Raw genomic sequence first — 12,792 nt, 5'->3', positions numbered from 1 at the left:
CAAACAAAGGTATTTAAGATTAAATCCAAGCCTATCCTTTATTTACAGAGGAATAGAGCTTTCAGATTTCTTCTAAAATATCATAATTTGGGGGCGGTATGGTGGCCTCACAGCAAGAAGGTGGCTGGTTCGATTCCCGGCTGGGCCAGTGTTGGCGTAGGTTTCTCCCACAGTACAGACATGCGGTACAGGTGAATTGAATAAACTAAATTGGCCATGTGTGTGAATGTGAGAGTGTATGGGTGTTTCCCAATACTGGGTTGCGGCTGGAAGGGCATCAGCTGCATGAAACATATGCTGGAATAGTTGGCGGTTCATTCCGCAGTGGCGTCCTTTAAAATAAAGACTACGCCGAAGGAAAATGAATAATTAATAATAATAATAATGATTAATTCCTTACATTTATATGGCGCAATGGGGGGGATCTCCTCATCCACCTGGATGACGCCACGGCAGCCATTTTGCACACACCAGCTGATTGGTGGAGAGGAGACAGTGATGAAGCCAATTGAATATGGGGATGGTTAGGAGGCCATGATGGATAGAGGCCAGTGGGCAGATTTGGCCAGGATGCCAGGGTTAAACCTCTACTCTTTTTCGAAGGAGTCAGTTTAACGTCTCATCCGAAAGAAGGCACTCACTGAGCAGTATAGCATCCCTGTCAATATACTGGGGCATTAGGACCCACACAGACCACAGGTTGGGCGCCCCCTGCTGGCCTCACTAACACCACTTCCGGCAGCAGCCTAGCTTTCCCATGTGGTCTCCCATCCAGGTACTGACCAGGCACAGCCCTGCTTAGCTTCAGTGGGCGACCATGTGAGAGTTGCAGAGAGCTAGCTGCCGGCTACTGTTAGATGAATGAATGAATGAATGAATGAATGAATGAATGAATGAATGAATGAATGAATGAATGAATGAATGAATGAATGAATGAATGAATGAATGAATGAATGAATGAATGAATGAATGAATGAATATCATTATTTTCTGTTTCGAAAACAAACAGATGTCTCGGAGGATTGGAATGACATGACGGTGAGTGGTTAATAACAACACTTATTTTTGGATGAACAAATCCTTTAAAATTGCACAATATGTACAAAACTAACTCAATCTTTTATGAATGCTAATTTATAAAAATCACATATTACGCAGTATTTTTACTTTCTTGTTGTCAATGACATGTCTTACCTGTTTATCTATGTATGCACTTTTAAAGGGGTGGTCCACAGTGTATTTTTAGGGCTTGGTTGTTTTTATAAAATGATTACTCATGATTCATTAGTAGAAAATCACGCTATTTTTTCCTATATCCTACTTTGATTTTATAACAGCTACTCAGCTAACAAGAAAACCACTGTCATATTTCTTAAGCCTGGTTTATACTTCTGCGTCAAGTGACCGGCGTAACCCATGGCGCATGCAACGCGCGTAGCTGTGCATTTTTACTTCTGCGCGCTGTCTCTGTTGGTCTGCATTAACACTTCCGAAACGCTAGTTGGCAGTGAGGTGCAAATGTTCCTCTGTGTCGAGTTTCTTCTCTGCTGTTTTGCTTTTCCTGAACACTTCCTGGATGTACATGTGGCTCAAACTCGCTCATTTTGAGGCAGGAACCGGCGGACGTGTAACAACTTTAACTATGATTTAAACACAAAACAAAACTTTCTATCCGGAGCTCCTTCACGGGACTCCACACTTGTAAACAATCGCTCCATCAGACTCGCACCATTCATGCGGCTCTCAGTCCCGCCCAGACTCGTCAGCGCTACCAAGCCGACCAATCACAGAGCTTGCGCTACGTGTCGTTGCGACGTGTAGTTACATTTTTTGAGAGGTGCACGTCAGTGACACTGACGACCACAGCGAAGGGCTATGCGTCAGCGCCGTAGCATACGCCAGCGTTTGACGCAGAAGTATAAATCAGCCTTTAGTTCCTCTGAAAGGCCCGGCCTCAAGTGGCTCTGATTGGTCATCTAACATAATGTGCTGTGATTCGCGGATTGGCTTTACATCTCCACGTTGGTTATTGCTAGATCAGATAAGGATGCGGCCGGAGGTTAACGAGAATTATTTATATTATTTATAAAATTTTCCATTTATTGTATTTTATTAACGACTTACCCAACCCTAAACCCAACCGTCACAGTAATGTGAAAATTGTAATTATTGTTATACAGTGTCATAAAAAAAAAATGCTGTTATATTAATTTGCATATCGCACTTCCGCCCGGCCGATTATCTGATCTAAACTTTACATGCCACACCCCTAAACTGTGTAAACAGTCCAGTCAGAGCAGCTGTTTGCAGCGTTAGCTGGTTGAATCACAGAAATGAAGAGCAAACAGCTGAACCTCACACCTGCCCTCTAATATAAAATCTGACAAGTGTCTTTTATATATATAGTCAGACTAAGCATGTGTAAGTAATATAAAACATTCTCATATCTTTTGCGAGTTTGTTATTTGAGATGTTGAATGCACGGAAACTGTCCGCATAGAGAGACACTGCAGCGCTGCCTAGGCTGGTTTTAGCTGGTCAACCAGGCTGGTTTTAGAGGGGTTTTGGCCATTTCCAGGCTGGTTTCCAGCCATTTCCAGCCTGGTCTTAGCTGGTCAGGCTGGGAGATGAACAGCTAAAACCAGCTTGACCACCCTAGCCAGGCTGGGAGCCCAGCCAAAACCAGCTATATCCAGCTTAAACCAGGCTGGTCAAGCTGGTTTTAGCTGGATTTAGCTGGTCATTTTCCAGCCTGGAAATGGCCAATACCCCTATGGCTGGTCAACCAGCTAAAACCAGCCAACCAGCTTAGGTTGGTTTAAGCTGAAATTTTCAGCAGGGAATCCAGCACTGAACTGGGAGAGATTCTGGAAGTTCTCCTTTGTCAAATGCTAACTGTATAAATTTTTAAAATTCTCTGCAACATAATTCAAATTAAACTGTAGGCACTTCTCTCTTTGTCCTTTGGAAGCCCAAATACAGAAACAGAAGAAGCTCTGTGGCAGCGTTTGGACGGCATTTTAGCTTTAACATTACAGCACCTCTGGCCACGCCCCTTCGCTGTGCAGGGTGTGTGCGCGTGGTAAATGCTTGTAGCAGGAAGCCCTTGTGATCTCACTAGCCTGGATGTACTTTTTTGTAGTCCACAAAGTCCGTTCGCTGTAGGCTTTGCTAAGCTAACTCTGTAAAAGCCAGCATCTCCCTTTGCATTGAACTTTTTATCGTATTACATTCAGAGATGTTGTTTATGTTCACACAGCAACATTACACATCAACTGAAGTTTAAAATCTGATATCGTAGTGGACCACCCCTTTAACAATTTCCTGTAAAATCTACAGTAACTTACTGGCAGCAGTTTGCCAGAAACTTACTGTGAATTAATTACAGCAAAAACACTATTTATATTTACAGCACCATTTATCTTGCTGTATATGTATCTACCAACCCAAGCTCATTCTGAAAACGTAGCCCCGCGGACATTTCCCCGCGTTTTACGTGGTCGGAGGTATGTATGGCCGCATTTCGTTTTTTTTTTTGAGCGAACGCTACGGGGCAGTGTGACGCCGCTACTCTTCTTCGCGCTTGCCGGCTGATGGCTCACCTCCGTGTGGAGGGCTTTCCCGCCGCAAACAGTTTGTCCGCTTAGCTCATAGTGTTACGTCAGCAGAGCGGAGGCCCAGAGGAGGAGGAGCCAACCACAGCGACGACCGGTTTTCTAGACGGATTTTGTAAATTGTCGCTTGGGTTTAGGGAAAGAGCCGCCCGCCCAGTCGATCGTTCAGTCATTTCGTCAGTCGGACAGACGGTCGCTCGACAGCGGCCTCCGGTGGCTTTTCACGCGAGAACAGCGTGGGCGCAATTGGCGTGCGCTCCGGAGAGGCACTCGAGACGCACAGCGGCCTCTCGTGTATTCGCAAAAACAAAAACTGCACAAATACGTACTTCCCTGGACGTATTTCGCGGTCTCCAGAAACGTCTGCGGGGTTACATTTCCACAATGAGCCTGGGTTGGTATCTACAGGATCGAATGTATCCAACCCAAGCTCATTCTGGAAACGTAGCCCCGCGGACGTTTCTGGAGACCGAGATTTACGTGGCCGGAGGTACGTAAAGGCCGCGTTTAGTTTTTTTCGAGGGAACGCTGCGGGCCGGTGTGGCGCCGCTCCGCCCCTCCTCTTCGCGCTCGCCGGCCGACGGCTCGCCTCCGAGTGGAGGGCTTTCCCGATGCAATCAGTTTGTCCGCTTAGCTCACAACGTTGCACTGGCGGAGCGGAGGCCCCGGAGGAGGAGGAGAAGCCGGCCATGGTGGACGACGACCGGGATCGATTCCGGGGAACAGCAGGTTCCGGAAAGCAGGTAAGACGAAAAACGGAATCCGAAAAATAAGGGCGAGAACGCGGTGGGATCCGAAAACGCGTTCGAAATCGAAGACTATTTTTAAAAAAATTTTCTGGACGGCTTTTGCGAACCGTCGCTCGGGTTTAGGGAAGGAGGAGGAAGAGGAGGGTGGTTGAGTCGGCCGATCCGGCGGCTTTTCGCGCGAGAACGGCGCGGGCACGAACGGCGCGCGCTCCCGAGAGGCGCCCGAGACGCGAAAAAGCGCGCACAGCGGCCTCTTGCGGATCCGTGAAAGCAAAAAACGCTCGAATACGTACCTCCCGGGACGTAAATCGCGGTCCGCAGAAATGTCCGCGGGGCTACGTTTCCACAATGAGCCCGGGTTGAATGTATCATTTGCACAATGCAACTTTAAAATACAGTAACATACGGCATTACTGTCCTACAGTAAAATACAGTTCATGTTACAGTTAAATAATTTCGTAAACAGTGTGCAATTACATATTAACACAGCATAGCAGCACAAATTTGGTATAGTAATGGAGTACAGCCTAGTTCAAGTTTATTCAGTTAAAAATGTAACCTTATTTCTATCCTATGTCTGTTTCCAGCGTAATGTCAATATCACAGATAACCCCGACCCTCTTCCTAAGTGGCGCCGATGCGTCAATGAATCAAGCCCTTATGACCCGAAAAGGCATTACACTCATCGTGAACGTGACCCTGTCCCACACCTGCCCTGTCTACCCAGGCGTGGAGTGTATACGTGTGGCAGTGTCCGACCTTCCAAATGCTCGTCTGGGGGACCACTTTGACCACGTCTCCGCTCGAATTCACAACAACAGACCTGGAGGAACCCTAGTGCACTGTGCTGCAGGAATGAGCCGCTCTCCTGCTGTTATAATGGCATATCTCATGAAGTACAAAGGAGTGACTCTGAGACAGGCGCACAAGTGGGTTAAAGACAGCAGACCATACATTCGCCTTAATGTAGGATTCTGGACCCAGCTTCTGGATTACGAGAGGAAACTCTACGGTAGGAATACTGTGAGAGTGGCTGAACCCGTGGATGCACAGCCAACGCCACAAACACCAAAACTACCCTCCAGGTATAAAATGAGACAGTGTCCTCCGTCTCCAAGAGCGAGCCAACTCAGAAGATTCACCTCCTTTTCATCCTAACCAATGTTTGCAAACTGAGGTCATGAAATATGTTGCATGTACATGGATAACTTCTTTCTACGCCATCACTTTGGATTGGAATCAGTAAGACTTATGAAGTGAAACGAACCAAATAGGCACGTTTTGTTTTACCCCTAGCTTTTATCTTGTGTGTGTGTGTGTGTGTGTATGTTTATTAATGTAATTCTCTTCGTTGGGTGGATAAAACGATGATAATTCATTTCATATTCTGATAACAATATCCACTCACTGGCCACTTTATTAGGTACACCTTATTAGTACCGGTTTGAACCCCCTTTTGCCTTCAGAACTGCCTTAATCCTTTGTGGCATAGATTCAACAGGGTGCTGGAAATATTCCTCAGAGATTTTGGTCCATATTGTCATGATAATATCACGCAGTTGCTGCAGATTTGTCGGCTGCACATCCATGATGTTAATCTCCAGTTCGACCACATCCCAAAGATGCTCTGTTTGATTGAGACCTGGTCACTGTGGAGGCCATTTGAGTACAGTGAAGTTATTGTCATGTTCAAAAAACCAGTCTGAGATGATTTGCGCTAGGAAGTAGCCGTCAGGAGATGGGTACACTATAGTCATAAAGGGATGGACATGGTCAGCAACTATTCTTAGGTAGGCTGTGGCGTTGCAACAATACTCAATTGGTACTAATGGGCCCAAACAGTGCCAAGACTATTACACCACCAGCCTGAAACATTAATACATGGCAGGATGGATCCATGCTTTCATGTTGTTGAGTTCAAATTCTGACCCTACCATCCAAATGTTGCAGCAGAAATCGAGACTCATCAGACCAGGCAAAGTTTTTCCAATCTTCTATTGTCCAATTTTGGTGAGCCTGTGCGAATTGTAGCCTCAGTTTCCAGGAGTGGTACCCGGTGTGGTCTTCTGCTGCTGTAGCTCATCCACCTCAAGGCTCATCATGTTGTGCGTTCAGAGAAGCTCATCAAGTGGTTATTTGAGTTACTCGAACCAGTCTGGCCATTCTCTTCTGACATCAACAAGGCATTTGCGCCCACAGAACTGCCGCTCACTGGATATTTTCTGTTTTTCGGACCATTCCCTGTAAACCCTATAGAAGGTTGTGCGTGAAAATCCCAGTAGGTCAGCAGTTTCTGAAATACTCAGACCAGCCCGTCTGGCACCAACAACCATGCCACGTTCAAAGTCACTTAAATCACCTTTCTTACCCATTCTGATGCTCGGTGTTTATCAGTGTACCTAATAAAGTGGCCGCAACTTTTCTGTCAATTCAATCAATTAATAGCTTACAAACATTGACCACATGAAAAGGACCATTTCTCTCTTTTATTTACATTATAAAGTATATACTCAAAAATCTTATATATATGAGATCATATTATTTTAGGTCAAATGTTTAATTAAACATGTAGAAATATAAAATAAATATGAATAAAATATCAAACTTTTTTGTAAACCCAGCATAAAACATCGCTAAATAAGATGCAAAATGTAAACATTGTCACAGCTTTTCTGTAATGCAATCAATTCATAATTTACATTGACCACATGGAAAGGACCGTTTATCTCTTTTTAATGCTATAAAGCAGTGGTTCTCAAACGTTTTTCATCAAGTACCACCTCAGAAAAAAGTTGTCTTTGCAAGTACCACCATAATGAGCAGTATTGAAATATAGTAGTGTATTAGGTCCAGTAAATCAGCTAAAGCTTTGTACAGTTCAAAAACGAGGCATATTAGTTCCCAATATTAAGAACATTTAAATTAAAATGTGCTTTTAAAAGTTAAAAATGAAAGGTTACTGTTCTTAAAAAGTAAAAAAAAAGAAAAAACTCCATGTTTATCAGTACCTGGAAATGTTGCCTGGACCTCATAAATATAGGCGTTATGTAATCATATTCATATATAAATCATTTTTGATAATTTATTTAAATATATGTAGCATATACATATGATACATTTGATTCATCCGCAAACCACTAGAAGGAAGCCCACGTACCACTAGTGGTACACGTACCACAGTTTGAGAACCACTGCTATAAAGTATATACTCAAAAATTTACTTAATTCGATCATATTTCTTACATTATTTAGAACTTCAGGTCAGATGTTTTATTAAAAATGTAAAAATATAAGATAAATAGGAATAATATATATATATATATATATATATATATATATATATATATATATATATATATATATATATATATTTTTTTTTTTTTTTAACTAGGGATTGCAGACCAAGCATAAAATATTGCTAAATAAAATGCTATATGTTTACATTGTACTTTTTTTATGTTGAATCTAGGAACATACAGTACATAACAGTATATAAGACATAAAATACAATATCAATCAATAGGTGACATTGACAAAAAAAAATACCGTACAATATGAAAAAATGGAAATAATATCATGAGAAATAAAAGAAATAGAAGGGGAAAAAAAGTATTGAAGATTTTTGCACTTACAAGGGTTAATTTAAGATTACTTACACGAAAATCTTAAAAGCAGAGCATATTGACAGTTTTAAAGCTTTCCTGAAACCAGCTTTTCATAGTTCTCCATATCTTTATTGAAGACCACAAAGGCAGGTTTACCATCTGAGAATTTACTGTTGTGAATGTACAGTTTGCTTAAGAAAGTAATAAAATGTATTTAAACATTATTTTCCTTTGTGGGGTTCGAGTAAAAAAAAAACAAATATAATAATTAACACTTGTTGTCAAGATCTTTTGCACAATTACTTAGAGTTTCTTTTTAAATACCAGATACCTGTAAACATTGTACTTTCAAGATTGCCTCTCACGATGATGTTATTCATGTTTCTGTCTGCATTACCGTAATGGCCTGTAATATTATTCATTCGTTCATTTATTTTGTTGTCGGCTTAGTCCCTTAATTAATGTGGGGTCGCCACAGCAGAATCAACCGCCAACTTATCCAGCATGTTTTACACAACCCATCACTGGGAAACATACACACACACACAGACAAACACGCACACACATAGTACCACATGTCTTTGGACTTGGAGAAACCGGCACCTAGAGGAAACCCATGAGAACATGCAAACTCCGCAACTGGCCAACAGGCGACCTTCTTGCTGTGAAGCAAACGTGCCACCCACTGCGCCACCATCCTGATACAAATTATTTTAAAAAGTGTTACCATAAACAATGTATTTTACGACACCAGGATATAAACAATAGGGAATAATACGATAGACTTCTTTATATATATATATATATATATATATGAGCACAAATTGAAATTATATATATAATTATGAAATTATATATATAATTATGAAATTATATATATATATATATATATATATATATATATATATATATATATATATATATATATATATATATATATATATATATATATATATAGTCATATTCTAGAGCCCAGCATTCAATAATCTTTATTTATAAAACTTTATTAGTTTTTGACAGCCTAGCTGACTGGCATTCCGTGAATAAATAAAAAGCTTAAATGTAGTATCTAGCATCATTTAACCAACAGAGGACACTGTTGTAGCATCAGACTCACACCATGCAAGAAACCAAAAGCCAATGAATGGTAGGCAGTTTTGGACCCATTTTTCAATATTTAGGTCACTTTTTCAAAGATGTTTGCCAACTTTCTGCTCAAAATGCACTAACACCAAAATCCTTCATACATGTCATGTCTAATATCAAATCAAGAAAAAATCTTGGGACCCTACAAACATGCTGTGTTGCCTATAAAACCATGACCTTACCAACTCTACTAACAGTTAGCATTACACAATGATTTATATTGTAAAAGGGCATCACTAGTTTCTCACAAGACATCACTAGTCTATAAATCAGACATAATTCAATTTCAATCCAATTCAGCTTTATTTGTATAGTGCTTTTACAATGTAGATTGTGTCAAAGCAGCTACACATAAATGGTCATAGTAACTGGATCAGGGTGGTTCAGTTTTTAGTGTTTAAGTTCAGTTCAGTTTAGCTTAATGACCAAGAATATTGACAATTTTCCTGTTTAAACGCTTCTGTTACATAGTGTCCTAAAAAAAATGAAAACGTACTTTTTGCTCTTTCTGCTATTTTATTTTATTTTATTTTTATTTTTTTGTTATTGCGTCTGCTGCAGCCATGGTTAGGCAGCAACATTATTTAATTATTACGACGGCATGAGAGTGTAGTTCCTAGCCATATCAGCCTAGAAAATAACAACTTTCATTTTACGCTGGTCTTACACAATGCAACTACAGAAGAGCACAATGCTAATGGTCTAATCCGATTCAATGATCTATGCTAAGCTAAGCTAAAAGCGCTCCCACCAGACCCGATGTTTTGTCGATTTGTCCTACCTTGTCAGATCGTCCTACCTCCCATTCAAAAAGTAGGTAGCATGTTTTGATGACGCAATATGCTACCCAACAGATTTTACTACCAATGTAAATTTGAATCTGGAGTAGTGTGATATAAGCTGTAATATCGCCCTACCTAAATCCCCAACCTCAACCCCAGAACCATTCAAACACAGTGTTGGTAGCATAATCTGATGGGGCAGGATAAAATGCCAGGACACTTGCGTTCATCTGAATGTATTGGCAAATGGTAAACTCCAACTCTTTAAATGAGTGTTTACTTAATAAATCTGAACTTGAGATTGAACTAACACTCTACAGCTGTTTATTAGCATTAACAAAGATAAATAAATGCTAAAATAAATGTTTAGCTTGTTGTTAATGTTAGATAAAGCAACTAACGAGTATAGTTATTATCAGGGGCGCAACTACACATTTACTGAGGGGTATGCGGGTTCAAATTTTGTGTGATCCCTCTTATTTTATATTAATCAATTAATAATAAATGAAGACAAATTTTCAGATTAATCTTATAACTTTTGACATTATGTATGATTTGACAGTTTATTTTGTTAAAAATAAATTCAAATCTAAACAGTACATCTACACGAACACTTTCGGCTGTGGGACTGCATGTTATTGTGTTAAATGATTTTGAATTAAACAATAACAATATTATATTCGTTTAAAATGCAAAATAATGGTTTTTAACAAAACATATTTATTTATTTTTATTATTTGAAACTTTTAATAAGGATAATTTAAAAAAATAGTTTTGGCTCAACGGCCCCCCCCCCCCCCCCCCCCCCCCCCCCCCATGTGTGGCGCACCTATGCGCCGCATATACTGCATGGCATAACCCCTTGTTGCGCCGAGATATATCCAGCTGCAGGCCCGCAGAACCCCACACGTTTGAGGCACACACAATCTAGGACACACAATCTAGACAAACCATAAATGGTAACTAACTCTTTAGCATTATCGCCACCTATTGAATTTCACAAATATGGTTTCCCATTTCAGTCAATTTTATTATTATATCGTAACGATCATTTTAAAGTCTCTGCAGTTTCTGAACTTAAATTATGTCAATAAAAATAATTGGTTAAAGACACTTATGACTTTATTCATGTGTCCATATACACAAAGAAAACATAATAGACCGTCTAATTGTTGGATTAAGTGTAATAAACTAATTCAAGCTCTTAATATTATCATACTTCGTTAAAATCACGTTGTTGTAAAATATAAAAAAGCAAACAATAATGTCACTTTAAAATAAATTAGCCTTCAATAGTTAACCATTTAAACAATATAGTTATAAACTGATTATCTTAACTGATTATAATTATAAGTTTATATATAAACTATCTTTTACTAAACTGTCACTGTTAAAGCTGTTATATATATATATATATATATATATATATATATATATATATATATATATATATATATATATTTATATATATATATATATATATATATATATATATATATATATATACATATATATATATATGTATGTATGTATGTATGTGTGTGTGTGTGTGTGTGTGTGTGTGTGTGTATACACTTATGATTTTTTTTATTAATAGTTAATATTTTATCAATAGTTTTATTAAGAGTATTAAATGTGGGAAATCATTAATTAAAAGGTTATTAGAAAATTAAGCTAATAAACACTGCTTGAGTAAAATTTTAATATAGTGTTATACATTTGTTACATGTAAAAATATTTTTATTACATATAATGTATTATTGCCTATATTAACTTGCTATTATTTCCTTCATCATAAATTAATCCATTATATAAATTAAACCTGTCCAAATAAGATCATTCAGCAAGGCCAGCAAACGTGTATCTGCCAAATTATTGTCAGGTAATAAAGACTGATCAGCTATAATGACTGATTAAAAACTGTTCACTCTATTATATTGAATGGCGATCGGAAACAATGCTCCCCATTCGGCCGTCTCAATCGCAATATTTGTGAAATAAAGTAAAGTAAACACTATTGTTTATTGTGTTCAATATTTATTAATCAAATATATCAAAATATATCGATGATGATGTCTAAAAAGACGTTATAACTTTAACATCCGTCATAACCATATATGGTTTGCCTAGATTGTGTGTCCTAGATTGTGTGTGCCTAAAACGTGTGGTTCTGCGGGTCTGCAGCTGGATATTATTGGTTGCGCCACTGGTTATTATTATTCATGTTGGAGTGAGCACGAGGCAAGGATTTCACAGAGAGAAAAACGTCTCAAGTTATCATTCATCGCCTTTATGATGCGGGTTTACTCCTCACAATCCCTCTTTTAATAATGTGTGTTTAGTGCTTTTGGCAATGTTTTGTTAGTGCTGAGTGAGGGCAGATGAGTTTTAGACACGCTTCTTTTGAGCAACTGAGTGAATGTGTTGAAAGCTGAGAGACAGAAAGAGAGATATGCCTTCCTTGCATAAAAAAGCCACGTCTTTAGCCACCTAAAAAGGTAAATATAATTTATTTCTGGCTGAAAACATGCCATCAATTAACAGGAAACAAGTCGAGCGACTGTGTGTTGGGATAAAGCGAAGCGTGTTTGTGTGTATGTAAGCTGTTTAATGAGATACTGCTTTCAGTAAGATCATCATGGGGTAAATAAGCATGGCATTACCATTCATCTTTCCGCATATTATTTGACAGCGAGCCGTCCTTGTAAGGTAATGCAGTCTGACAACAAATGCTACGTTTTCCTGGAAGGTATAGCAAAGCATTCATTTAGGTGTGTGTGTGTCTCTGTTTGTGTGTGTGTTTGGAGGGGGGAAAGGGGGCCAGGGCACAATGCCAAACACCAGGCGCCATTCTTCCAGCATGATGACCTCATCTCTATCCACTACTAAAACATCT

General features: G+C 39.3%; 1 protein-coding gene across 4 annotated transcripts in view; it reads left to right on the top strand.

Annotated features, from left to right (window-relative positions):
* The window catches only part of si:ch1073-184j22.2, a 10,644-nt gene extending 3,318 nt beyond the window's left edge, over nucleotides 1-7,326 (top strand). For all 4 annotated transcript variants that reach the window (XM_087240439.1, XM_087240438.1, XM_087240437.1 and 1 more), the window contains one exon: nucleotides 4,951-7,326. In XM_087240439.1, the coding sequence (XP_087096565.1) occupies nucleotides 4,951-5,521 (571 nt within the window). In that variant the 3' untranslated portion in view covers nucleotides 5,522-7,326. The remainder of the gene's footprint in view (nucleotides 1-4,950) is intronic.
* The last annotated feature ends 5,466 nt before the right edge of the window (nucleotides 7,327-12,792 follow it).

The sequence above is a fragment of the Danio rerio genome, chromosome 2 (assembly GCF_052040795.2).
Source record: "Danio rerio strain M-AB ecotype USA chromosome 2, GRCz13ab, whole genome shotgun sequence".
Taxonomy (NCBI): Eukaryota; Metazoa; Chordata; class Actinopteri; order Cypriniformes; family Danionidae; genus Danio; species Danio rerio.
The sequence above is the reverse complement of the archived record's forward strand: the minus strand, read 5'-3'. Positions and strand labels throughout refer to the sequence as shown.